Source organism: Alexandromys fortis, unplaced genomic scaffold, assembly GCF_014885135.2.
Source record: "Alexandromys fortis isolate MF-2015 unplaced genomic scaffold, M_Fortis_MF-2015_v1.1 scaffold_46, whole genome shotgun sequence".
Taxonomy (NCBI): Eukaryota; Metazoa; Chordata; class Mammalia; order Rodentia; family Cricetidae; genus Alexandromys; species Alexandromys fortis.
Window position 1 is genome coordinate 12,101,554 of NW_026067919.1, and position 25,904 is coordinate 12,127,457.

At 45.7% G+C, this 25,904-nt stretch overlaps 2 protein-coding genes and 1 pseudogene across 7 annotated transcripts in view; all 3 read right to left on the reverse strand.

Annotated features, from left to right (window-relative positions):
• Positions 1 to 1,713: 1,713 nt before the first annotated feature.
• Msmb (microseminoprotein beta) lies at positions 1,714 to 9,751 on the reverse strand. Of its 2 annotated transcripts, none has more exons than XM_050140750.1 (4): positions 9,623 to 9,751; positions 6,973 to 7,078; positions 4,408 to 4,516; positions 1,714 to 2,051 (listed from the first exon to the last, which is right to left on the reverse strand). In XM_050140750.1, the coding sequence occupies exons 1-4, from the start codon at positions 9,623 to 9,625 to the stop codon at positions 1,922 to 1,924; spliced, it is 348 nt and encodes a 115-aa protein (XP_049996707.1). In that variant the 5' UTR covers positions 9,626 to 9,751; the 3' UTR covers positions 1,714 to 1,921. The 2 variants fall into 2 exon arrangements, with proteins under 2 accessions (XP_049996707.1, XP_049996708.1); XM_050140751.1 differs by having other exon boundaries at positions 1,715 to 2,051; positions 4,408 to 4,510.
• Positions 9,752 to 11,511: 1,760 nt separating this feature from the next.
• Positions 11,512 to 15,366, reverse strand: LOC126500611 (ribose-phosphate pyrophosphokinase 1-like; annotated as a pseudogene).
• Positions 15,367 to 19,345: 3,979 nt separating this feature from the next.
• The window catches only part of Oxnad1 (oxidoreductase NAD binding domain containing 1), a 27,545-nt gene continuing 20,986 nt past the window's right edge, over positions 19,346 to 25,904 (reverse strand). For all 5 annotated transcript variants that reach the window (XM_050140640.1, XM_050140641.1, XM_050140639.1 and 2 more), the window contains 3 exons: positions 22,730 to 22,972; positions 21,304 to 21,412; positions 19,346 to 20,315 (listed from right to left, as the gene is read on the reverse strand). In XM_050140640.1, coding sequence (XP_049996597.1) covers positions 20,161 to 20,315; positions 21,304 to 21,412; positions 22,730 to 22,972 — 507 coding nt within the window. In that variant the 3' untranslated portion in view covers positions 19,346 to 20,160. The remainder of the gene's footprint in view (positions 20,316 to 21,303; positions 21,413 to 22,729; positions 22,973 to 25,904) is intronic.

Consider the following 25,904-nt stretch of genomic DNA (forward strand, 5'->3'; position numbering starts at 1 on the left):
GGAGTTCAAGGCCAACCTCTGCTGAGCCTTCCAGAGAGAGGAGGGAGACCGAGATATCAGATGATTATCAGTATAGCTGTCCTACTGTGCTGTAGAATATTAGCTACTGTTTCTCCTACCCAACTCTACCCTTGCTAATAGGGCAGTCAAATTCTTTTTTTTCTAAGTTTTAATTAATTAATTAATTTTGTATACAGTGTTCTCCTGTATGTATGCCTGTAGGCCAGAAGAGGGCACCAGATATCATTACAGATGGTGTGAGCCATCACGTGTTTGAACTCAGGACCTCCGGAAGAGCCAGTGCTCTTAACCTCTGAGCCATCTTTCCAGCCCCAGCAGTCAAATTTTTAAGAACCGAAAAGGGGGGAAAGAGGGGGAGAAAAAAAATGATGCATAGCAGTCTGGAGCCAAGGCTGAGTGGAGAGTTGGAGTTGAATAAGTTTCCTTGTGGTTGAGGGCTGGAGAGACAGTGCAGAGGTTAAAGCACTTCCTGCTTTTGCAGATGGCCCAGTTTTGGTTCCAAGCACCTATATAGTGGCTCACAACCATCCATAACTTCTGTCCCAGGAATCCAGTGCCTTCTGACCTCCAAAGGCACCAGGCATGTACACGTGTATATGTGCAGGCAAAACAGCCATATAAATAAAATCTCTTTCCTTCGGGGCTGTGATGTGAATAAGAGTGTCGCTCACAGCTCATCTGTTTGCATCCTTCGGGAGCAGGGAGTGGCGCTACTTCTGTGTTTGCAGGTGTGCGTCCTTGTTGCCTCTCTGGAGGAAGTGTGTCACTGGGGGGTGGGCTTTGAGGCTTCTGAAGCCCAAGGCAGACCCAGTGGCTTACTCTTTTTTTTCCCCTGCTGCCTGTGAATCTGGATGTAGAAATCTCAGCTCCTTCTGCCTGCATCCCTCCAACATGACGATAATGAGCTAAACCACTGAAGCTGTAAGTCAGCCCCAATTAAATGCTCTCTCATAAGAGTTGCTGTGGTCATGGTGTCTCTTCACAGCAATAGAAGCGAAGCTAAGACGGCTGATGGAGAGCTCTGAGGTTAGATGCAGAGGACAGCTGCAGAGCAGTCTGTCTCCATGGAAGGAACACTAACAAATGCTGGGTGATACATTTGAACTTAGGGGACGTGCTACAATGTTTTACGCAGTATGGAGAAGATAAACGTCAGAGTCAGTGTTGTCACCCTCTCAAGTCAATTTTAGGTGGGCTGTGCGTGGCACACATAACTGATCCTAGAGCTAGTCCCCACCATCCGCAGGAGTCTGGCATCTGATTTGCTGGCAGCCGGCAAGAGGTCTGGAGGGCACCTTCTCGGGCTGTCTCTAACCTGCCCCAACCTTATGCAAACACAGAGGGTTGTGGGGACACTCCTGAGAGGAGATGCCTGAGTGAGAGGAAGGAAGGGTACACAGGAGTGCCGAGGGCAGAGGCCAGTTTCGCCATGAACACATGCTTTTTTCCCATTATAAACCGGCCGCAGGAGACAGTCAGAAGAACTCAACACTGCAGAAGTGGTAGAAATGGACATGGGCCCCAGAGGGAAGCACCGTGCGTGTCACCCATTTGAGCCCAGGGAAAAGACTGTAATTTGTAACTGGTGTTGTTGAGTTGATTTTTTTTTAAAAACATGTTTGGTTTTCTTTTTGTCTCCTTTATGTGTTTGTTTGCTTTATAACATGCATTAAGTTCATACAAACATAATTGGCAAATTTATTTATTTATTTGCATTTTTGAAGACAGGGTTTCTCTGTGTTGCCCTCCATGGACCAGTCTGGCCTGAGATCCGCCTGCCTCTGAGCCCATCTCCGAGCGCTGGGATGATAAGCCACCACCACCCAGCCTATAACTGATACATTTACATCATACAAATATTCAAACGCGGCTCAACATTTGAGCCCACAGGAAGCTCATTTTACAGTACCCAGGCAGGAACAGGACAGGACTTTCCTGGGTTTGTCTTCTCCACTACGCTGTAGGTGCAGTTCTCTGGGTGGAAAATTTGCTGACACTTGTCTTCGTCGTAGCCTTGGGGTATACTGGTTCTGTAATGAGACAAGACCTGTTAGTTAGAAGGGGGAAATTCATTTATTCACCCAGCCCTGCCACTCACACACAGTCTATGCAAGAAGCAGATGACCCACACTCAAATTGCCTAGGGTTCCCCTCACCAGATTGAGGGCTTCCTTGAACTGGAAGACCCAAAGTGTAGAATCCGGGCATCTGTACCTGCCTGTGCCATGGAGTCAGAGAGACCATCCCTGACATGGGTCTTACATTCTATTCTGCATACACTGAAAGGCACTGGGAAGGTCTGACAGGCTCAGGGGCAGCTCTGGGTGATTCTGGGGGCAGCAAAGCTTTGACTACCCTTGCCCTTCCCACCCTCGCTGTTCAAGGAGTGGTCCATAATAGTGCGGGACTGTGGAAACGGAAAAGTGGTCCTGACCCTGTCTGGTGTCTGGTTAGAAGAGGAGTTCACCCACCCTACAGGGGCAGAGAGCCTTCCCAAACCAGGGTCGCGGGACCCAGGGAGAAGCCCCTGGAAGCAAACATTCCTGGGAAAACCCACCCATCGGGGCACACACAATTTAGGAGTCATTGTCCTCAAAGCCCATTTAGAGGCTTGGGATTTAAGTTGCCCTGCCAGAAGCAGACATGGTGCCATGCAGCTCTTGGAGGTGGAGGCAGGCAGATCAGAGTTGAAGAGCAGCCTCAGCTACACAGTGAGTTTGAGGCCAGTCTAGGTTTCAGAAGCCCTTGTCTCAGAAAAGAAATCTGAAGGCTAGAGAAATATATTCAGTGGTTAAAAGTGCTTGCTTCTCCTTCAGAGGATGGGAGTTCGGTTCTCAGCACCCAACTCCAATTCCAGGGGAGTCAACACCTTTTTCTGGCCTTCCTGGGTAATTGCATATATGTGCATATACAGCCACACAGACATCTACACACACATACATATAATTAATAAAATGAATCTCTTTTTTCACATTTTTAAGGTTTTTTTTTTTAGTTTTTTTTTGTTGTTTGTTTGCTTGAGACAGGGTTTCTCTGTGTAGACCTGGCTGTCCCGGAACTTGCTTTGTAGACCAGGATGGCCTTGAACTTGGAGATTTTCCTGCCTCTGCCTCCCAAGTGCTGGATTAAAGTCATGTACCACTATATCCAGTGAGATGAAATCTTTTTTAAAAACCAAAGAATAAAATAAGCTGCCCTACCCAGAGTGTATAAAAGCAGCCATTTCCGTGCCCTCTGTAACAAAGTCTCAGTATCAAGGTCTGGATTTGTATCCTAAAGGGAAAAGACATTCCTCTTCCCCAAGTTATTTTAAACCATTCATGGATCTCAATTTTCTGGCCCCCAGGACATCTAAATTAGTAGCCCTCGGTGGTACATGCAGGGAGAAGATGACACGACATCTTCTCACAGTTGAACAGGGCACTGAGCCCTCAACTAAAACCTTCATGGCCCAAAACCCATGTGAACATTGCCCTGTGGGTGGAAGTCCCCGCCACATGGAAGTATGCCTTTGACTGTACGGTTCTGGTTTGATTCTTTTTAAGACTAACTGCTGATCACTTGTAGCCTCTGACATTTTGAAGATGTTTGTTCACATACACATGTATACACCATAACTCTCTAATTCTCCCAGGGGCTTTGGTTTATCTCGGTTCCTGTTGCTCAAACAGCTGGTGGCCCCTTCACCTGTTGATCCATCTAGACCCCGTGCTATATTTAGCCTGTATGGCTTTAGTAGTCCAACTCCTCAACTGGGCAGCTCAACTTGGCCCTGAGGTTCCACTCTAGGTGCACCTCCAACAGACTCTGCATCTCTATCATATTTCTGCCTCCAACCCTCTTCAACTCTTCCAACTCTGCTGGACTGTCAGCTTTTATAGCCATGTATATATACACACATGCACACATATATACATACACATATACATGTATACATACATTTACTGTGTGATGTATAAAGTATGATCTCAAAGTTCATTGTAGTAGTTAAAGTTATAATAAAGAAAAATCTGTTTGCCAGTGTGACTAGGCATCATGGAAAATTGGGACTGCTTGACAAAATGTAGCCCCCCCAAAACCAAACACACCAAAAACACACAAATGAATGTAATTTTTTGTTAAAAAGAACTCAAGGTAGCTTATGAATTTGCTATTATTCAAGCAGTTCTGGCCTTGTGGGTAGATGCAAACATGTCTGTCTATGCTTCTGACATACGTTCACATCACACCTGGCTCACACAGGAGGTAGCAGGATCTCTTGAGCCCTGGAGTTTGATGGCAGGGCAACTTAAAAAGACTGTTTCAAAACCAAACAAAAAACAAAAGAAAGCAGAACCCCTCTAGAGTGGTGGTTTGGGACCCTCAGAATCAGTGGTTGAGACTTACAGGCTGCAGCAGCTGATTGAATCTGGTCCACAGAAACACCTATTACAGTCCTTCACCCAGTAAGACTCCAGGGGGTGTTTGGTACCATCAGGATCCACGCAGTCTAAAACGATACAAATTCCCAGGTCAAAAAGTAACAGAAACAAAGCTTGTAGGGACACTGAGCCAGCCACTGGCACATGACTGCAAGCAATTGTAGAGGTGGCCGGGACAGTGCTTTTGTATTCAAGATGGCTAAAATCTAGCAGGCTGCGGCACCTGCCTCTGGTGACGGCTTTGTTATTGTTTGCTTGTCTTTTTAGACAAGGTATTGCTATGCAGCCTTGGCTAGCCTGGAGATCACTGTGTAGACCAGGCTGTCCTCCAGCTTACATAGATTCAGCTGCCCCTGCTGGGATTAAAGGCCTGAGCCACCTTGCCCAGCGTTCTGATAATGTTTCTTAAGCAAGTTTAAATCTTTCTAGATTTTATTTCAGAACAGGTATTGAAAAATAAATAGAGGCCGGGCGATGGTGGCACACGCCTTTAATCCCAGCACTCGGGAGGCAGAGGCAGGCGGATCTCTGTGAGTTCGAGACCAGCCTGGTCTACAGAGCTAGTTCCAGGACAGGCTCCAAAGCCGCAGAGAAACCCTGTCTCGAAAAACCAAAAAAATAAATAAATAAATAAATAAATAAATAAATAAATAAATAGACCCTTCCCTTGGAATCTAGTAGCTATTAGGAGTGGCTGGGGCCCAGTTAGTTTTCCCTCTAGTTGTCCTGAACAAAAACGCTCACATCCCTGCTACCATTGCTTTGTATCAGTTGAGTCTCAAGGCTGGGTGCACGTGGGGAGCATTGTGGGTAGTTAAAATCTACCCACAGACTGGGAAGTCGCTCAGTGGAGAACAGGTATTGCGCATGCACAGAGCCCTGGGTTTAATTCCCAACACCAAAATAAACAAGCCTTCTTCTATACCTAATCCCCACCAACGAACAACAAAATCAGTATCTGTGGGTGGAGCCCAGACTTTCTTGTTTACTTCGGGTTTTGTTTGGTTTTGTTTTGGGGGGCGTTGAGGTGCGTGCATCTTGTGTTTCCGGCTGGTATTGAACTTCCCATTTACCCAAAGATTGTATTGAACTTTCTTAAAGATTTATTTTAATTTTATGGGTATGAATGTATGTAAGGCTACTGCATCATATTTTCAGAGACCAGAGGAGGGCACTAGATGTCCTGGAACTAGAATTGCCAATAGCTGTAAGCGGCCGTGTGGATGCAGGCAACTGAACTTGGGTTTCTATTAGAACAGCCAGTGCTCTTCACCACTAAGCCCTCTCTCAAGGCCTGCACTGGGCTCTTAACCCTCCTGTCTCTGCCTCTTGAGCACAGGAATTACTAGAATGTGTCATCACCCTTGCTCTATGCGGTGCTGGAATTGACCTCTGTACCCCATACATACTAGGCAAGCCCTCTACCAAGACAGCTGCATCCCTAGCCCTCTGCCTTATTTTTAAGAATGTTCAGCCAGGGTGAGAGTTGCTGCCTTAGATCCAAGTGACCCATGCTTGAAGGACCACAGCATCAGCACCCCTAGGGCTGCATTGTACATTAGATTTTCATACCTGCTATCAGATCCCGTGAATTAGACTTAATGGGCTAAGAGATGTAGCTTAATAGTTATCACATTTAGTTGTTAGCTGTTTTTTTAATGTATTGTTTTTTATTTATTTAAACTTTTTATTTATTGTGTATTGGTGTTTTGCCTGCATGCATATTTGTGTAAGGATGTTAGATTCACTAGAATTGGAGTTACAGACAGTTGTGCACCACCCTGTAGGTGCTGAGAATTGAACTCGGGTCCTCTAGAAGAGCAGCCAGTGCTCTTAACCCTCAGCCATCTCTCCAGCCCCATCATATATAGTTTTGTCAACTTGACACAGCCTCATGTCATCCGAGGAATACTTTTCAAGTTCTTGCTTGCTTGAACTTTGCCCCTGACTTCTCTCAACAGTGGGCTGTGGTCTAGAAGTGACCTTGCCTCCCATAAATTTCTTCTGATTATAGTGTTTCATCACAGTAGCAGAATGTAACAGCATTAAAGTGTTTGTTTGGTGTATCTGAGCATCTCCAGCAACATTCACCGCCCCAGTACACACACACACACACACACACACACACACACACACACACACACACACACACTGCATTTAAACAAGATTACAGGGATGATCATGTACATTAAAATTCAAATGCTGCTTCTTAACCCTGACTGCATGTGAAAATCAAAGCGTTTTTAATGTGCAACTCCAGCCCAAAGGTTCCTGTTCAGCTGTTCTTAAAAGGGACTTGATTGTGGTGCATTTTGAGCTCATCTAGCTAGAGTTGAGAACAGCCTTCTCACTCTGTTTCTGTGTCCGCCCAAATCCTTCTTCCAGTGTACATCCCAAGGTGTCCCCATCTGCCATAGGTCACAGGTAGGTAATATCTATAGGTGGTATCTAGCAGGCTCCCCATCTGCCCTATAAGTCATATCTACCAAGCTGTAGTGGCATTTAAAATACTGGAAAACCCAGGACTTACCACCAAGCGGTTGGTCTGGAAGTCCCTTACGTGGTTCGAGAAAGCACACTGCCTTGCATGCCGTCACCAAGGTGGCAAGGAACAGCAGACTGCCCAGCAGAGCTTTCTGCAATGCAGGGAGAGGTTGGAAGTGGAGAATGAGTGACTCTCGAAGGTCTTACTTGACTGAGTATCCTATACTGGCAGAAGGGCAGAGTGTGGAGCAACTCCCAGGTACTCCCAACCTAGCAGTCAGGAACTAAGACATAAATCAGTCACATAAAAAGAAATTTCTGCTGGGGGTGATGGCACGCGCCTCTAATTCCAGTACTCAGGAGGCAGACGTGAGCAAATCTCTGAGTTCAAGGCCAGCCTGGTCTGTGGAGTGAGCACCAGGATAGACAGACCTGACCACAGTGAGAAACCTGTCTCACAAAACCAATCCCAGAGTTCACTGTGAGGCTGGCTGTGGGGATAGGAAGGATTATGGTGGGAGCCTCATCACTGGCTATAGCAGAGACTTCCTGAAGCAGGCGCTCTGTCCTGGCTTGTTCTCAGTGCCCTGGGGGCTCATGTCCCAGGTGCTCATCCTCCTTGTGCCCTTTGACGTGAGAAGAGCCGTCTCCACCTCCGTAGTTTCTCCCATGAACCCTCTGCCCTGGTTTTTCCTCTTTCTGTAGTTCTCAAATAGTCTTGGGAAAGTGGTTGCTCAATTTTTATGGGGAAGACATAGTCTGTACTAAGCTAACTTAAATGTTTCCTTAATAAGATCATAAAGTAAGAACAGAAAGTTATATCATCTTAAGGATAAAAGAGATTTTAGTGTTTACATGACTAAATAAATAAAGCTAAGACTATATCAAATTTAAAAATAATACATGAAATAGTTTCACTATAACAAAGAAAAGCAAAGTACAGTATAAAAGTAGCAAGGGCAATAAAGAGAAATGGCATGTGCGTGCGCACATACACACACATGAAAACAGAGCAATACACAGTTATCAAGGGATACAAAAACATAAATAAAGAGACATCTCTCATACACACAGACAGATACACACATACACACATGAAAACAGAGAAAGGATCAATCAACACCTGGGAATTTCAACTTGCCCAAAGCAAAAGAAATGTGAATGTAGATGAAGGAGGATGGAGTGACCATGCCCTTTAGAATCTGCAGAGGGAAACAGGCCCACAGGGGAGGTGATGAGCACAAGGGCTGTTCCCATGGGAACAGGGTCTATGGAGCAATTGGAAGTGTAACCACTCACATTTCCCTCTAACAGGACCCCGAGAACAGCACAGAGGTGAAGACAGACCTAAAAGGCAGCTCAGCTGACTGCACTGTGAAAACGGAAAACCACACGACACCCAAGCAAAGAGCTGACTGAGAACACAGTGGCTCGCAATAAAAACAACAAAACTCAAACAAAGCGTGAGGACCTAACAAAGCGGGGAGAGAAAAGCAGGGCAAGGACCCTCTATGCACTGTGAGGTGCAACCCTGCAGGCTGCACAACACAACGGCCTGGGTGCTCTGACTACTGTGACACAGAGAGAGCTGCAGCCCAGGCTGACCTGGAACTCACTATGTAGCCCAGGCTAGCTTTGAGCTCAGGGCAGTCCTCTTGCCCCAGCCTCTCAAGTGCTGGGGTAACAGGCTTGAGCCACCACACCCGGCTAAGAAGGCATTCTGTGACTTGTGACACCTTTCTTTGGGCTCTTTCTTTTTACTTCCACAGTGACGTTCATCCAGCTTAAAACTGCAAAGAAAATGTAAATCTTTCCAAAAGAAGGAAGGAATGAAAGAGAAAAGAAAAAGAAAACAAAGCAATCACCAAAAAATACTGCTCAATATATTTAACACACACCAACAATTATCATTTACTTTTTCTTCTTCTTCTTTTTTCAGTCTTTGGCTCACAGTCAATTCTGCCTGTTGATAGGGTTTCGGCGCCCTTAGATGGAAAGCCTATTTTTCCATGCTAAGGTGATCATGGAAGTTTAGAGTCTTCTTTACTGAGTCACAGTAAGGGAACCGAGGAACCAGAGCTGCTCCCAAGGCTTGTGGGTTGCAGGACATACAGGACTGAGATGCTGGTGGACGGACCTCAGGCTCACGTGTTCTCCTCTCCTCCCTCCCCTCCACTCTCTCCCTCTCCCCGCTCTGTGTCCTTGTCTCTGCTCTCATGATGGCAGGGCGCGGACTTTCAGATTATGTTCACTGACAGCAGACAGGACTGTTGTGTTCCTGCTCTCCCATGTGAGCCCCACAGGAAGTGATCCATGCTGGCTGTTCACTGCTGCTTTCAAGGAGACCGTGATGAATACAGGTACCCGAGTTGACCCCCCAGGCTTCACAAGAGATGGATGGGAGAGGGATCTGAGGGCGGACAGGGAGGGCACCATCCCCCACTATTGTACCCCTCCAGCTCTGTCTGAGGAGGATTCCATAGAGAACATTTCTCCTGAGGTGGGGCAAGGGTCCCTTCCTGAGGGCCTCTCCACCCTCATATGGCTCTCTTCCCCAGCTCCTGTCCTTCCTCTTATCCTCCCGTGGGGAGCCACAGTCATTCCCTGATATTGGCTCGTAGAAAAGACACTGTAAGGAAAGACCCACTTCCAATTAAAGACAGAAAGGAGTCCTGTGTATGAAGTCAGTCACCCACCATTGTGAGAAGCAGGACTCCTGACAGGCAGGCACCTCTAGCGAAGCCTCAGCAAGAGCGAGTGCTGGTTCCCTATTTATACGGGAGAGAGTGGCCACACCTGGATCTTCTTGGAAAGGCTTTGTGCCAAGAGCACAGTAAATATTTACAGAGGGTTGAGCAGGAAGTTATTATTTCAGTTGATTTAAATTTTTCATCTGTTAAGCCTCTACCCTAAGGTGTTCACCATTTCCTCACCCTTGACAAGCTGTTGGTCTTGGTGTGAGAACAGAGAAGGGAAGAACTTTCCTTGGAAGCCTTCATCCTGTGCTGGCAGACTGCTAGACACCCTCTGTGCTCTTCCCTGGTTTGTCAACAAAGAAATGAGGGCTCAGAAATACGATCCATAGCAGCCAAGTGCTGAGGCTGTGTTTGGGAAGGCAGAAGGTTAGCCCAGTAGGTCAGCCTGGCTGGCTAGGGAGCTGAGGCCCAGGAGATGAGGGTCCAGCATGGGAAAGCACAGTGCATGAGCCATCTTCCCTCCAGCCTAGGTTTCTTTTGACAGGCCACATGCTTACGTCTCTCAAACAGCCAACATCCTCCTGAATGTTTTAGTCTTTTGTCTGCTTCCTCAAGTGAGCCCTCCTTCTCCTTGTTCAACAGTAATCTCCGGTGTGGGAAACAGTAAGGAGTTCCCGTGAGCAATGAAATCCTGAAGTACCTTAGAGTCCAGCAATCCCACCCTGAGGACATCTGCACTCCAGCTTTTTTATAGCTCTGTTCACAGCTGCCAGGTGATGAAGAGCAAACATCACCACCCGTGTCCAGAGCTGATGAATACATAAGGAAATAGGTGGTCAGAAAAGGTCAACGCGGGGCTGAGATGGAACTCAGTTTGTGGAGTGTTTGTCTAGCATGTGAAGCCCTCAGTCTGATCCCCAGTGCCATATAAAACCAGACAAGGGATAAGGCAGGAAGGCATCCTTGCCAGTGAAGTGCTTGGCTGTGGCCCTGAGGACCTAACCCTAAAAAGGCTATTCACAGCACCAATGATGCTGAAACCAGTAGGTTCCTGGGATGATGGGCAGCAAGCCTAGTCAAGTTCTGGTGAGTTCTGGACTAGCGGCCAGTCCTGTCTCAAAAGCTAATGTGGATGGTGTCTGAAGAACAAGTGAGGTTGTTCTGCCCTCCTCTTATACAGCAGGTTCCTCCAAATGGAAGCCTTGACCTAAGGAAGGAGATGGGCAGTTCATGAGACTCAGAAAGTAAGCGAACTTCAACCTGGAGCCTGGGAAGCTGAGACCATAAGACTCACCAGGGTCTCTCCTGACAATTATAGGAGCTGTTAACAACTGTTGCTGGAGACTCTCTTCCAGTGTGGAAGATATGTAAGAGAAAATCCTTCGTTGCTTTTTTCTTGCTGTGCTAAGACACCATGATCAAGGCAACTTTTAGACGGCAGTGCTTGTTAGAAGCTTACAATTTCAGAGGGTGAGTCTATGACCATCATGGCAGGGAGCAATAGAGAGGAAGGTGTGATGCTGGAGCAATAGCTAAGAGTGTAAATCTTTGTCCATAGGCAAAAGGGAGAGAAGGAGCGAACTAAGACTGGTGCATATCCTCCAAAAAAGGCCACACCTTCCCAAACAGTTCTTTTTTTTTTTTTTTTTTTTTTTTTTTTTTGGTTTTTCGAGACAGGGTTTCTCTGTGGTTTTGGAGCCTGTCCTGGAACTAGCTCTGTAGACCAGGCTGGTCTCGAACTCACAGAGATCCGCCTGCCTCTGCCTCCCGAGTGCTGGGATTAAAGGCGTGCGCCACCACCGCCTGGCTTCCCAAACAGTTCTTAACTGGGGACTAAGTAGCCAAACACGCAAGTCTGGGGGGGCCATTCTTCTCGCTCACCCCCACAGTCGTGCTGCTTTGTCTCAGCAGTAGAAGAGTAACTTAAGACACTGGGATTTCAAAGGAGGATTACCAGTGCCCCCTACTTTTTGGGTGGTGCCAGGGAGCAAAGATAGAGCTTCCTTCACACATGCTAGGCAAGCCCTATACCATTTGCCCCAAATATGACTTGCTATTTTAAAATTTTACTTCGGTGGGGCTGGAGAGATGGCTCAGTGGTTAAGAGCTTTGCCTGGTCTTCCAATGGTCCTGAGTTCAATTCCCAGCAACCATATGGTGGCTCAAAGCCATCTGTAATGAGACTTGGTACCCTCTTCTGGCCTGCACTGTATACATAATAAATAAATAAATAAATATTTTAAAAAATTTTACTTCGGTTCAAAATAATCATTCTTCTAAAATGGCATATTACTATAGCTTGTGTTCTGGTGAAAGTTCCACCTGAGCCCCTGGCACTCATATATCCAAAGAGTCTAGGATTATTAGGTAGAAGCCCACCTCTCTCTCTCCCCAGACCCTGCCCCTCAGAAAGTCCTCCAAACAGTGGCCTCTCCCCTCAGAAAGCCAGCCAAGAGTAAACCCCTCCCCAGAGCTGCTCAAGACCACACCTATAAGCTACTTAAGACCATTTGTCACGTGATTCCTCTCCTGCCCTCCTGAGGGTCATCCAGGAGTTCTTTGCTCTTTCTATTAAACCTGGATTTATTAACTCAGTTTGATTGACTTATTACATCAGCAGTGGTGGATATCCAATAACTGGTTTCTGTCCTCCCACCAGGTCCCACAGCCATTTAGCCCTGAAGAAATCACACAGAAGTCTATATTTTATAAACTGATTGGCCCATTAGCTCAGGCTTCTTATTAATTCTTATAACTTCTATTAGCCCATTATTCTAGTATATGTTAGTCACATGGCTCGGTACCTTTTTCAGCAGAGCAGGTCACATCTTCCTTCTTCAGTGTCTGGACAGGACTGCGGAGGGAGCTCCGAAGTTATTCTTTTATAAGGGAACATGGCTGAAAGGTAGGAGACAGACTCTCCATTGTGGGTTCCCCTGATGGCTTCTGTAAGGATCATGGAGATGTCAGTCACCTGTATTTTGGAGCAGTATTTCATCTTATCCTCCAGAGGAAGACTACGGCTGCTTTAAAGTATGAATTTGTTGATGCGAGAAATGGCTGGGCCAGAAAAGATTGCATGAGTCAAGATGGCATAAACTCTGGTAGCTCCAGCTGAGAAGTTTGTCAGTGGCGTGACAGATTGTACCACAGCGTCAGCCATGTCATCCACAAGTATAGCCACCCGATCCTTCACACCTCCCGCTAGCACCTCGGGGTCCACTTCATTGGCCTTCTTCCATTCCTTGTGAAGCAAGGCAAAATCCACATCCAATTGGTCTGCAATGGAGGTCGCTCACTTGGCTCCACCAGCATCAGGTGAGACAGTAGTACAGTTTCTCCACCCAGGTATATTCTCCCTTATCCACTTGAGGACAGCTGGCTCTGCACATAAATTCTCTGCTGGTCTATCAGAAAAAGCCCTGAATTTGGTGCATGTAGATCCATGGTGATAATATGATCCGCTCCTGCGACAAAGGATTTGCAACAAGCTCAGCTGAGACAGGAGCCGGCTCTTATCTTTCTTATCTTGGAGGGCATAAGGAAACTTGGGATGACTGCAGTCACCCAGCTGGCTGAAGCAATCTTGCAAGCATTAATCATAATCAGAAGCTCCATTAGATTGCCATTTATCTCACCACGTACACTTTCTCCAATTTCCACATAGGTCTGCTGAATTTCTTAATCACCACCTCGCCTAGCTCCAGGCCCGGGCGGTCACCAATTTTCTGGGATAAGTTCTAGTGGGAATTTCCACTGAAGATTTTGATATTTGGCATCTTAGGCAACTACACAATGTGTTCTTCACAAAGTGGTCACCCCTGCTGCAGAGACTGGACCTGAAGTCAGTCCGTAGCCTGAACACCTACAGTAGCTCGTTGCTCTGCCATCTTACAGTCCCACCCAGAGCGTCTCTCAAGCCCTTTATCCTTATATGCCAATTATCTCAGGCATTTTGACATCAGGAGGGAAAGCTAACTCTCATACATGCTCGAGCTGGAGTTATGGATGGTTGGGACATGCTATGTCCCATATTTCTTCATCATCTTATTTTATCATGACTGATACCATCAGGCCACAGGAGCTGGCAACATTTGCCCTCCCAGGAGTTGGATGCCAAAGCCTCTTCTAGAAGACTGTGGGGAGGGCTAGCAGTAGCCTCCTCACTTCTGTCTCTGATGTGGCCTCTGTGTCCACACAAGTATGAGGCCACCTGTCACTGGCCTCACACTTCCCATTGTGAGGCTGTAACCGGGTTTGGAGAAGAGAATAAGTGGTGGCCAGCGGTGGCTTTTCAGAGGTGGGTGATCTCATTACACGGAACAGAGCTGTCCGTTGTATTCTTGGGAGATTGGCTCCATGCTCCCTGTGAAAACCAAAATCCATGGATTTTTCAAGTCATCTATATACAACGACATAGTATTTGCAGATAATTTAAGTAAATCTTTAGTTCCAGTTTGTTTTTCTTTTGCTGAGACAAATGCCATAACCAAAAAGCAACTTGTGGAAGGAAAGGGTTTGTTTAGAATTCCAGGGGAGTTAGAATTGAGGGGAGTCAGGGCAAGCACTTCAATCAGGAACTTGGAGGCAGGAACTGGCCATGGGGAGCACTAATAACGGGCTTGCTGCCTAGTTTTTGCTCAGCCAGTTTACTCCCTCCTTCCCTCCGTCCATCTTCCCTCCCTCCCTCCATCCTCCCTCTCTCCCTCCTTCCCTCCCTCCCTCCCTCCCTCCCTCTTTTTCCTTCCTCCCACCCCTTTTCCATTTGTTTGTTTGTTTTTGAGCCAGGGCTCACTATGTAGCCTTGGCTGTTATGGCGCTTACTATGTAGATCAGGCTGTGTTGAGTTCCTAGCACCCACATGGTGGCTCACAATCATGCAGAACTCCACTTCCAGGCAATCGGATGCCCTCTTCTGATCTTCAGAGGCACCAGGCATGCACGTGTGTATGAACACAACATGCAGGCAAATACTCAAACACATAAAAGTAAATAAATCTAAAACTGTATTTGACAAGGATTCTACTCTGCTTCTGCATGCTGGTGTTTGTGCTGACATGCAGCATGAGCTTCAGTGTTCCGGTCACATAGTTTAGAGACTACACTGGAACAGCATGGGGGATTCTCTTCAGTCACTGTGCAATCAAGGATTCCTGCTCCGTGCCTGGACTGGAGTGAGGGGTGCGGAGTTCTAGACTGAGAAACTCGACTTCCCTTTTCCCAGATCCTAGCACTACCTACCGTTTGCAGCTACGAATGGAATAGATTTTATTCTTAGGTTACAGAGTTTGTTCTCTGGCTTAATAGCACTTAGTGTTCTGTTCAGGGTTTCATTTGTTTGTTCTGCTCCCCACTTCCTGGTTCGCGGCCTCTTGGCCTGTGGTTTAAAGGAGTTGTTCTGTGGGTCTGCTGGTCTACTTCCAAGCTCTGTCTGTGGAACGCACGGCACAGCTCCATTCCTGACCAAAGGTCTTTGGAGCATGTCCTAACAAATTGGGCCGATGACGGTTATGACACTACAAAGAAGAAAAGAAAAAGGTGTATTCTTTTGTTGTTGTTTGTGACAGGGTCGCTCTGGGTTGCCCTGGCTGTCCTGGAAAGCTCTGTAGACCGGCTGACCTCAAACTCACAGAAAACTGCCTGCCTCTGCCTCTAGAGTGCTGGGATTAAAGGTGTGCGCCACCATGCCACAGCTTGAATAGGTGTATTCTTGCAATAGTTTGGCTACTCTATGTTTTGAGTTGTGGGGGAAATGGCCACAAAGATGAATCTCTCTGTTGCATTATTTTCAACTAGAGTTGTTTTACAAAGCACTGAGGAAATAGGGAAAGATTCACCTCAGGTTTATGTCATAAGCTTCATCCTGCATCTTGTCCTTTCATTAATCAAGCTCCAGGAGATGCAGATCTTCCTCTCTTCTACTGAGGCTGCACTGTGAAAGGATTTAAACACAAACAGGAAGGCACCAAAGGGCTGACACGTGGAGAGAGATTTCTGCATGATTTCCATATGAAATGTGCACGGATTTTGTCACCACTGAGCTTGGCTATTTTTGCTTTAAGATGAAGCTATCACTAAATGTACTTGTTGCTAATGGGCAATGCGTTGAGACTAGCTACTTTAATATCTAATTTTGTGTGCCTGTGTATTATAAAGTCATGAAGAGAACATCTTGTTCACAAGAAGGTAATATACTACGGTCTCTTTTTCATGGAATCATTAGAATCAATAGTCATGTTTGGAATAGGAAACATTCTTATGATATGTGTAATAATAGTGATACAGAAATAAATCTGATAGATGTCACAATATTATTTGAAGCTTTGTTCATGTTTTATGGTTTTCACATATTTTATGGTTTGTTTGTTTTTTTGAGGCAGGGTTTCTCTGTGCAGCCCCGGCTGTTTTGAAACTAGCTCTGTAGACCAGGCTGACCTTGAACTCAGAGATCCACCTGCCTGCCTCTACTTCCGGAGTGCTGGGATTAAATTCATTAAATTCGAGTCCCACCGCCTTATTTTGTTTTTAAAATAAACACATGAGTGCTTTGTGTTTAGACTGCCTATCCAGCCCACAGCACTGGAAAGCCCACATTTCTTTCCCTTTCTACCTGCTAGAAAAGCAACCACTGCACTCCCTCTGTTCTTCAGGGGGCTGCCCAACGCCTTTTCTATAAAAACCTGGAACGACAAGATTTACATGGAAAGATTTTCAGCTCTGTATATAGTTTCTCTCCCACTTTTTCTTGCTAACTTCACTATCCAAGGTCACTGGAAGCTTTGTTATCTTGGTCAGCTCTTTCTGGAGTCTAGAATTCCAACTCTCAGGCTCTTATGTAACCAAGGACAAAAATGTGTAAAAGAACCTTTTTTTAAAGAAGTTCAAGTGGCAATGAAGTCTGTATAGATTCAATTCTCCTACTACTGGTGAATTTGTTAGGTTGCTTACAACAAGAACTGGCTTTAAAAATCTATGTTTAATCAAGATAGTTATGTTTTCTCCTGTTTGTCAAGCTTTCCCTTACTTAGGGAACCAAGTCTCAACAAGGTCCAAGTTTCATTTAAATACTGATGTTAGAGACTTCTAAGTGAGTACTCTATAGACAACTGTTCATGTAGGGTGATTCTAGTGCACTGTATATCCACAGATAGAAAAATGGAGATGTGTAGACTCTGGGCTATGAAAACACACAGGCAAAGGTCAGGAAAACAGTAAACCAAGCTGGTGTCCTTGAGAAACCAGGATGATCTGTAATACTAACCTTTTCAGGAAGAGGTTCATCTGTTTCTAACTCTAGCACGACTATAATCTTTAAGTCAGTGGTTTTCAACCTGTGGATGGCGACCCCTTTGGAGTTGAACATCCATTTCAGGGTCACCTAAGACCATGGGAAAACACAGATATTTACATTTTGATTCATAACAGCAGCAAAATTACAGTTATGAAGTAGCAACGAAATAATTTTATGGTTGGGGGGATCACTACAACATGCAGAATGATATTAAGGGGTCACAGCATTAGGAAGGTTAAGAACTACTGGTCTACCCACAAGAAGGACCAAGTCAGTGAACAATGTCAACTCTGCCCAGCCTCCTGAAATCCTTTCTGAGTAGGACAAAGAACAAATGAGCAATGATAACACATCCATTCAGTGTTATTCATATAACTGCATTTAATCCCCTTAAAAGTCCATAAAAAGGGTCAGTACTTATTTTTACTCAGGTACAAGTGGAAAATTTTCATGAAGCAAAAACCAGCCAAGAAACTTGACCAAAGTCAAGTCCCTAGGATATGCACAACAGCTCTGCAGTCTCCACAGGCTGTACCCCTGCCGCAGCCTAAACTGCATGCCACACGGCTGAAGCTTGCTCAGAATGAACACCAGAGAGATGTGGGCTGGCCTGGCAGCAAGCACACTGGGGTGTTCCCAGCCCGCAGACCAGAATATGCCATGCAACTTAGCACCAGAAAAGAACCAGAAAGAATAACAGTGCAGGCAAACGGAGACCAGAGCCTGGCCCACTGCAGCAGTTCCCAACAGTGTCAGCAAGTAGGTGCAGGGTGGCCGGCATAGCTGGGGTCTCCAGAGAGGGAGCCCTTGACCTCCGACAACAATAGGAACACAGCACGGTGCTGGCAGGACAGAGGCAGGATGCCCGAAGCTGCCATCTCACACTGCTCTGAGAATGCTCCCTAGGCACAGCCACTCTTTCACAGAGGCTTTGGATGGACTCTTCCTGTCCCCTTTGTTCCCTCCACTGCAGTTGGAGAGGAGCCCTTTGCTGACTCCACACTCCTCTATCTTAGTACTGCATCCTACACCTGATTTTTAAAAATTAATTTTGTGTGTAGGGTGTTTTGTCTGCATCTATGTCAGAGCACCACATTTATGCAGGGCCCAAGGAAGAATGAAAAGGCTGTTATATATCTTAGGACTGAAGTTACAGATGGTTGGGAGCCACCATATGGGTACTGGAAATTGAATCTGGGTCCTTTGGAAGAATTGTTAGTGCTCTTAATCACGGAGTCATCTCTTCAGCACCTCCCATGCCTCTGAGAGCTCAGCTCTGAAGTTCATCCCTCAGCATGGACACTTTGGAGGTCAATCAGTATAGTCCCAGTTCATGGTGGCTGCTCAGAAACTTCTCCCAAGCCTCTTTCCTCCGAAGGCAGATGTCCTGGGGTGATGAGATATAAGAGACCAACGCACTGGGTGTCAGTGTTCGGTCAATGACACAGGTCATACAACAGGGATCTCATATGACTATACCACCTAGAGACACCTCAAGTTTGTGATGTGCACTTTATAATGTCGGCACAATGCTAAAGTTCAGAGTGTGCCCCAGCCATTGGTGACACATGACTCAGCTCAGAGTCTCTTAAAACCTGACAAAACTTCAATCAAAGCAGAGGTTAAACGGTGTTTGTCCCCCCCAACCCTGAACGACTCTAGGCCGGGAAGCTCTCGGGCTGTGTGCAGCAACAGAGACTAGAGCAAGCTTCCTCTGTCACCTGCTCAAGAACAGACTCTCAGCTGGGCCTCCTGGGTCTTCAGCACTGGGTTTGCCTACGGTCTTTTTATTTCCCATATTCTCTGAGCTGATGCCATGGGCCCTAGCCTTTTTTGCTTCAATTAGTGTATGAACTTTGGACATTTCCCTCCAAAAATAAAGAGGTAGACAGCGCTTTCTACCTTCAGCAGTTTCGCCAGAGCAGCCGGGGACGACAGTCTGGCCATGTCTGTGGATCTGGGGATCTAGCCTGCAACAGGAGAGAACCATCCAGTGAGCATGTACAACCCACCTGCTGGAGCCAGGAACAACTCTAAAAAGGAGGGACGGGAAAAGCAGACAAGCAGGACTCGAAAATGGCTCCACACCTCTTAGCCAATCCTAAGAACATTTGCACAGCCAGCTAGGCCAGCCGCTGAAGGAATGAAAGAACAATTACCAACACCTTTGCCCCAAATAAGAAGCCAGCTCCTCAGTGGTAAGGCAGGGGACAGTTTGCAGAAAGGTTTCGTTACAGAAGAATTAATAATTACCCAGGGTAGTCAACACCAAGAAGGAAAACAGGATATTCAACCCACTAAAGCGGTTTTCTTAATGAGTTTTCATTTCCTGATGCAACACTGGGGGTTCACATGGGGCTACAGGCCATTCAAAGTAAAAACAACAACAACAACAACAACAAAATATCATTAAACATTAAGACTTTTCAAACTAAAATTAAGAATGTATTTAAAATTATAAATTCACTAAACACAAGATTCATGAATCTCTGTCCAATAATTTAAACACAAAACTCATTATTTTCCTTTAAGTAGACCATTTTTCTTCCTAATGGCAAAGAAAAATTTGTATTAATCAGTTCATGGTGTAAGGGTCAGCCAGAGAAACCATTGTGTGCTAGACCTCCATCTTAATACCTAATGACTGCTTGCCTCAGACTCAAAATTCCAGAAAGGCAGGTTCCCAGAAAACAGCCTTGACTCAGTGACCCCTAACCAGAAATCCACAGCAGGGACCCTCCACTGTGACGACGACGAACTGCTTTCTGCTTTGGCTTCTGTAACTTGTTTACAGATACTCACAGATTGTTCTGAGTCACACTGACCACTTGACAGAACAGACCAGATTTTGCTTGCTTGTGTAGATGTTGAAAGTCTTCATGTGCTTTTCGCCCTTAATAAACCTTTCCCAATACCCCTCCTTGGCTCAGAGACTGTCATCCTGCTAGTAGGTAATCAATTTGGACTGAGTGTATGGTCTTTTCCCAGGGGCCAGAAACTCCATAACAATGAACCATCATGAGATAGTTAAATAGGTATTAATGAAAGAAAAAATCAGGATAGTCAAGAAAAGCTTGACTAACGAGTCGACAGCATGTTTATTGTATAAATCTGGTGCTGGTTTTTCTTTAGTCTTGGGTTGGACACTTAGTTCACAGCTTTAAAAAAGATAGCTCAGGTGGAGGCAAACCCACAAACCCTAAACAGTCTCACTCTCCTGAGTGGCTCTCAGGTCTGGGCCGGCTCCCTACCACCACTTCTCAAAACAAATGTGTTCCTTGGGAACATGGCTGCTCTCCAGTTGCTTAGAGAAAAAGTCCGTCATTGGAGGTGGGCCGCAGATATAGAACAGAGTCTCTGCTGAAATGTGGTTTCGTATCTCCTTCTCCGTTATTCTTCCTTCTACCAAAAAAAAAAAAAAAAGAAAACAAAAGAAACACCAATCAGGTTAGGCACATTTGTATCCTGACCTACCACAGCTGGGTGGCAGAGGTCGCCTGCAGCACCGTGAGCCTGATCTGCACCATGGTTCACTGTGTGCTGGGTCTCTTCAGGCTTCCCAGGCCTACGCAAGCAAAGCAGAAGGCTCATTACCAGTTGCTCTTTAGAGAGAGCCCACAAGCTTATGCGCCTTTGTAGAGATGAAAACTGCCTTCAGCCAAGTAAGTGGCTATTTTATTAAGAAAGAAATAAAACCCTTTCAGGACGGTAAGATGGCCCAGCATGAAGAGGCTTCTACCAAGTCTGATGACCTGAGCTGGATCCCTGAGACTCACAGATGGAAAGAGAGAACCAAGCTCCAAATGTTAAATGTTGTCCTCTGATATCCATACAGAACTGCAAACACACACACACTCACAGACACACACACACACACATATATACACATACACTTAAAATAACTTTAGCAAGGTGTGATGACCTAAACCTTTAATCTCAGAATTTGGAGAGGAGAGGCAGGTGGATCTTCAAGAGTTCCAGGCCAGTCAAGGCTACACAGTAAGACCTTATCCCCAAAACAGTAAAACAAACAAAAAGTAAATAAAAAAACTTTAAGGACTCCTTCCAAATAGAGAAAGTGAGTAATTTAAATAACTATAGGTGGCAAATGGAACTGATTCAACCAAAGCAGGAGTATAATTTATTTGTTTGTATATTATAGTCACAATGCCAGGATCTACTAAAAAATGTGAAAAGTACAATTTTAATACGGGCAGTAAGAAACCTATCTATACTAAGCAAATCACAAGTAAGTATTTCTATATGAACTGTCTCAATTCCCCTGGGAATGACATTCCCAGCAGGTGACTCCTAACAGTAATCTATGCTTAACCAATTGGCCTCTCTATCCAATAACTGCATAGCTAGCCAATCTCCTTAGAGGACTCACCTGTGATGAATGGTTTAAGTTCTGCACTGATTTGTGCCGTCTGTTTTGTAACATGCAAACTGCATGTAATCTTCTCGGGAAATTCATTTACTAAATCGAGGATATTTTTCTGGAATGTCAAAGAAATTGGGTCAAACTACAATTTTAAAAATCAAACCACAGCTGGGTAGAATGGTACAATGCCTTTAATCCCAGCACTTGGCAGCCAGAGATAGGTGGGTCTCTATGAGTTCGAGGGCAACTGGGTCTACATAGCAAATTTTAGGCCAGTAATTCCCCTCCTCTTCTTCCTCCTCCCACCTCCTCTATCTCTGCCTCCTCCTGGTTTTTGAGGAAGTCTCATGTGGTCCAGGTTAACCCTGAATTTGCTGTGTAGCTGGATTTGGCCAGGAATGCCCGATCTTGCAGCCTCACATGTCCAGGGCTGGGATTGCAGATGTGAGACACCTTGCCTGGCCCTAGTGTTGTTTCTGTTCCATTACCTTCTAGATGTTAGCCCACTGTGCTGATCTGAATGAGAATGGCCCAGGCTGTTTGAATACTCGGTCTCCAGTTGGTAGAATTGTGTGAGAAGGGTTGGAAGTGTAGCCCTGTTAGATGAGTGTCACTGGGGGGGACTCTGAGGGTTCAAAAGACTCATGCCCTTCCCAGGTAGCCCTTGCTGCCTCTTGCTTGTGTCTCAAGACGTGAGATTTTGGCTACTGCTTCAGCACCAAGTCTACCTGCCTGCTGCCACGACGTTCATGGACTCTAACCCTCTGAAACCAGAACCTCCATGTTAAACACTTTCTTTTATAGGTTAACTTAGTCAGAGCGTTATATCACAGTAACAGAGAATTCGATGCCCACTAAGACTCATCTTACCCGGACACTTAACTGGAAACATGTTTAACTGCCCTGGGTGAAATGGCCTGTTAATTCTCTCACAAGAACTGATTAAGCCTTGACAAGTCTTTTATGTGAACCTTTGCAGAGAAATCTGAACCTAAGAAAAAAAAATTCCCATTTATTTGCATACCTATTTATTTTTATTGGTTTATATTCATTGTTTACTGATGGGCATCATATAGACACTTTCATTGGTGTACACCAAGCACTTCGGCTATATTCACTCCATCCTTCTCCCTTTACTCCCTTTCAATCCCCTAGGCAGTTTCACTTCTTTCTTGTCCTGTTTGCCTGAATGAGTTTTCATTGTTTAATTAGCATACAAAGTAACAGGTTTCATGATAGCATTTTTATACACAGTTTATTTTGATCACCCCACCCACGCATACACTCCTCTCCTTGTGTCTTGAGCTCTCATTTGTGTCCTTAAGCCTCAATTGTCCCCTCTGCACGTTATCATTTCACGTCACCTGCTGTTTATGGACTGTACAATTTCCCACACTGCTTACAGCACCCTGTAAACGTATCTCCCCCTTACCTTAAACAGGAGTTCACTGGTGTTCTTGGCACTGTAGAACAGTTTTATTGCTCCTATCTCATAGCCTCTTCCTCTGTCTGCTTGGTCTCGGTGGAGATCTGCTGAGTGGCGCAGGATGGAAAGCAGGGGGTTAATCCCAACCCCTCCAGCAATCAACACGAGGTTTCGAGGGGCGTCTGTGGGCTGAGGGTCAAAGAAGAACTCTCCACCCACTCTGAGCGCCACTTCAGAGTCAAGTGTGCACTGAAGCAAGAAAGAAAAGATCCTTTGGTCCTGTGCAGCACGAGTCTCAGACCAAACATCCTGTTTAGGGGAAGCCACCAGGCTGACCTTCAGCCTGTATTTCAGTAGGACAATCTGCACAACTTGTTTTCAATTCTCCCAGAGCCTGGGACTTCTGGGGCTTGATTCTACTTGTTTAGCTTGTAGGCTGCTCACTATCCCAACTTTGTGACCCACACAACATAGCTATTTTGGTATTAAAAAAGGGGGACTTGCTTCAGAGATTTTGCCATTAACCTCACAGGTAAGGAGCTGAGCTAACAAAAATGGCAATGGACCCAGGCAGGCAGGCACTCTGGGGTATGCACCCCGCACCCCTTCATCAAAGTCCTATTCCATGTTCTGACCCAGGCTGAGAAATGCGCTCCCTCCTTAGACAAGCGCTGCAGGCTTGCACTGGCACCGTGGTACCAGCTGTGACTGCTCACGCCTCCTTCGAGGAGGCTGTGCTGGGAATTGAACCGGGTCCTCTGGAAGATCAGCCAGTGGTCTTAACCACTGAGCCACCGCTCCAGCCCCTAATTAATCTTGCACTCTCTTCTCCAGCACACCCACAATCAAGATGAACCACGACTCATCCTACAAATAAACTCAGTTAGCTTCGCACAGATCTAAGTTGACCCGAATTTTCCAGAATGTGACAAGTGTGTAGACTATACTTGGGTGTGTTCACTTCTCGAAGACCACATCCCAGGTGGTGACAGGAGTGTCCTTCTGTCACCCACACAGCAAGCCCACACCAGCTGCATTTGCAGACCACGTACTGTGGTAACTGTTTTTAGAAGTCCTCTGACTGCCTCATTCTACCTTCTAGAGAGTGAAGCTTTCATATATCCAAACTTGAGTGTGGAAATAATAGTCTTTGATTATGGGTCCCTTTCCTTCCTCTCCTCGGAGGGCAGGGGATTCCTGCTAGCGTCGGGTTGTGTATGAAAAGATGTCTGGATTATTGTGGCTCTCAGAGAAGATGCGGTGCTGGGTATGTCTGCCTCCTTGCCTCCCTCTGAAACCAGTATCTGGGAACACAGCCATTTACACAGTGAAAGCACAGTTCTGTCTCCCTGTGAGTTCCTGGCACAGACGGACAGAATTTAGTCACATATCACATGCCTTTGGAGGGTCAAAACCTTGGCATTCAGGCCTTGGCTCCTCTCATACCAGGTGAGCAGTGGACACTTCTGAGCAGGGATTTAATTAGAGGTTCTACAACTTAAATGACCAAACTTATCCCTTGAATTCACAAAGTAAGTCTCGTATTGGTGAAGAATTGTTAAATGAATGGAAATCCTTCCTCAAGGAAAAGAATACCTAACCTTGACTGTGTTGAATATGTAGGAAAGAGTCACAGGCTAGCGAGTGGGCTTTCCTTCTGACAGCAAGGGGGCCGCTGGGTCAGAAGAGTGTAACTCTAGCCATGGCTGCACTGGTGACTGCAGTGCTAAAAATGCTCCTCCGTCTCAAGCCTTAGAAGAATCCCAAATCTGGGAGGCCCTGCCCTTGCTGCAACCCTGCCACTGGCATAGACACTTCTCTCCTGCCATGAGAACCTAGGAGCAAAAGAAACTGAGAAAGAGAGAGAAACCTTTTCTTATGCCTCTTCAGTGTGTGAAGCAATGTCAAAACTTGAGCATGAAAAGCCACCCTTGACTTTTTTTAATTGCTAGTGGAGCATGACCCCAAAGTCAAATCACTGTATGCTCTAATACGAAAACAGGCAAAAGGACCTTATCTTCCTTACAGAGCTCTGTACTAAACCTGAGAACAGGTTTTCTACATGTGAAATAGGTGGTCTTTCCACAGCAACTGGAGCAGAACACACAACTGCAGTCCGGAACTCCTTGCTCCGCCAAAGTCCTTAAGATAAAGGGCAACCTTAAAGTTCCCCGTCAACCAAGCAACCTACAGCCACCAGACACATTTCCACCGTCCACCCTAACAGTTCAATGAGAATAAGCTCAGGAGGAAAGGGGCCCATAAAAATGGCTCCAGGACAAATCTGACTTCATAATGGCTGGTGGTAACTCCACTGGGTAGAGCAGAGTCAACAACTGGCACTGTGCACGTTCCATATCCGGCTGCAGTCTGCAGTCCCTAGTGGCTAACGAAGTCAACCTCTTCTCATTTCCTGTTTTCCCAGCCATAGGTTATCTTTAATTCTGTTACTGATGTGGGATTCCCCTCTTTACGCTGTGAATACCATTTTTTTTTTTTTTTTGGTTTTTCGAGACAGGGTTTCTCTGTGGTTTTGGAGCCTGTCCTGGAACTAGCTCTTGTAGACCAGGCTGGTCTCGAACTCACAGAGATCAGCCTGCCTCTGCCTCCCGAGTGCTGGGATTAAAGGCGTGCGCCACCACTGCCCGGCAATACCATTGGTTAATAAAGAAACTGTCTTAGGCCTGTGATAGGGTAGAGAGTAGAGCTAAGTGGGGGTGGGGGAAAGAAACTAAACTGAATGCTGGAAGGAAGGAGGTGGAGTCAGAGAGAAGCCATGGAGCCAGCACCAGAGATAAGACACTTTGGAACCTTTCCGGTTGTCCACTGACCTTGTGGTAAAATATAAAATAATAGAAATGGGTTAAATTAAGATGTAAAAGCTAGCCAATAAGAAGTTAGAGCTAATAGGCCAAGCAGTGCCTCCAAAGGACCTGGGTTCAATTCCCAGCACCCATGTGCAGTTTACAACTGTCTGTAACCTCAGTTCCAGGGGATCTGATACCTTCACACCAATTTGCATAAAATAAAAGTTTAAAAAAATTAAAAAAAACACAATAAATCCACCAATTAATTTAAGAGGAACTGTTCCTTGTTTGAGTCTCCCAATCTAAGAACACTGGATGTCTTTGATTCCTTTCATGAGACTGTGATGGACAGTTATTTTTGTTTTTTTTTTTTT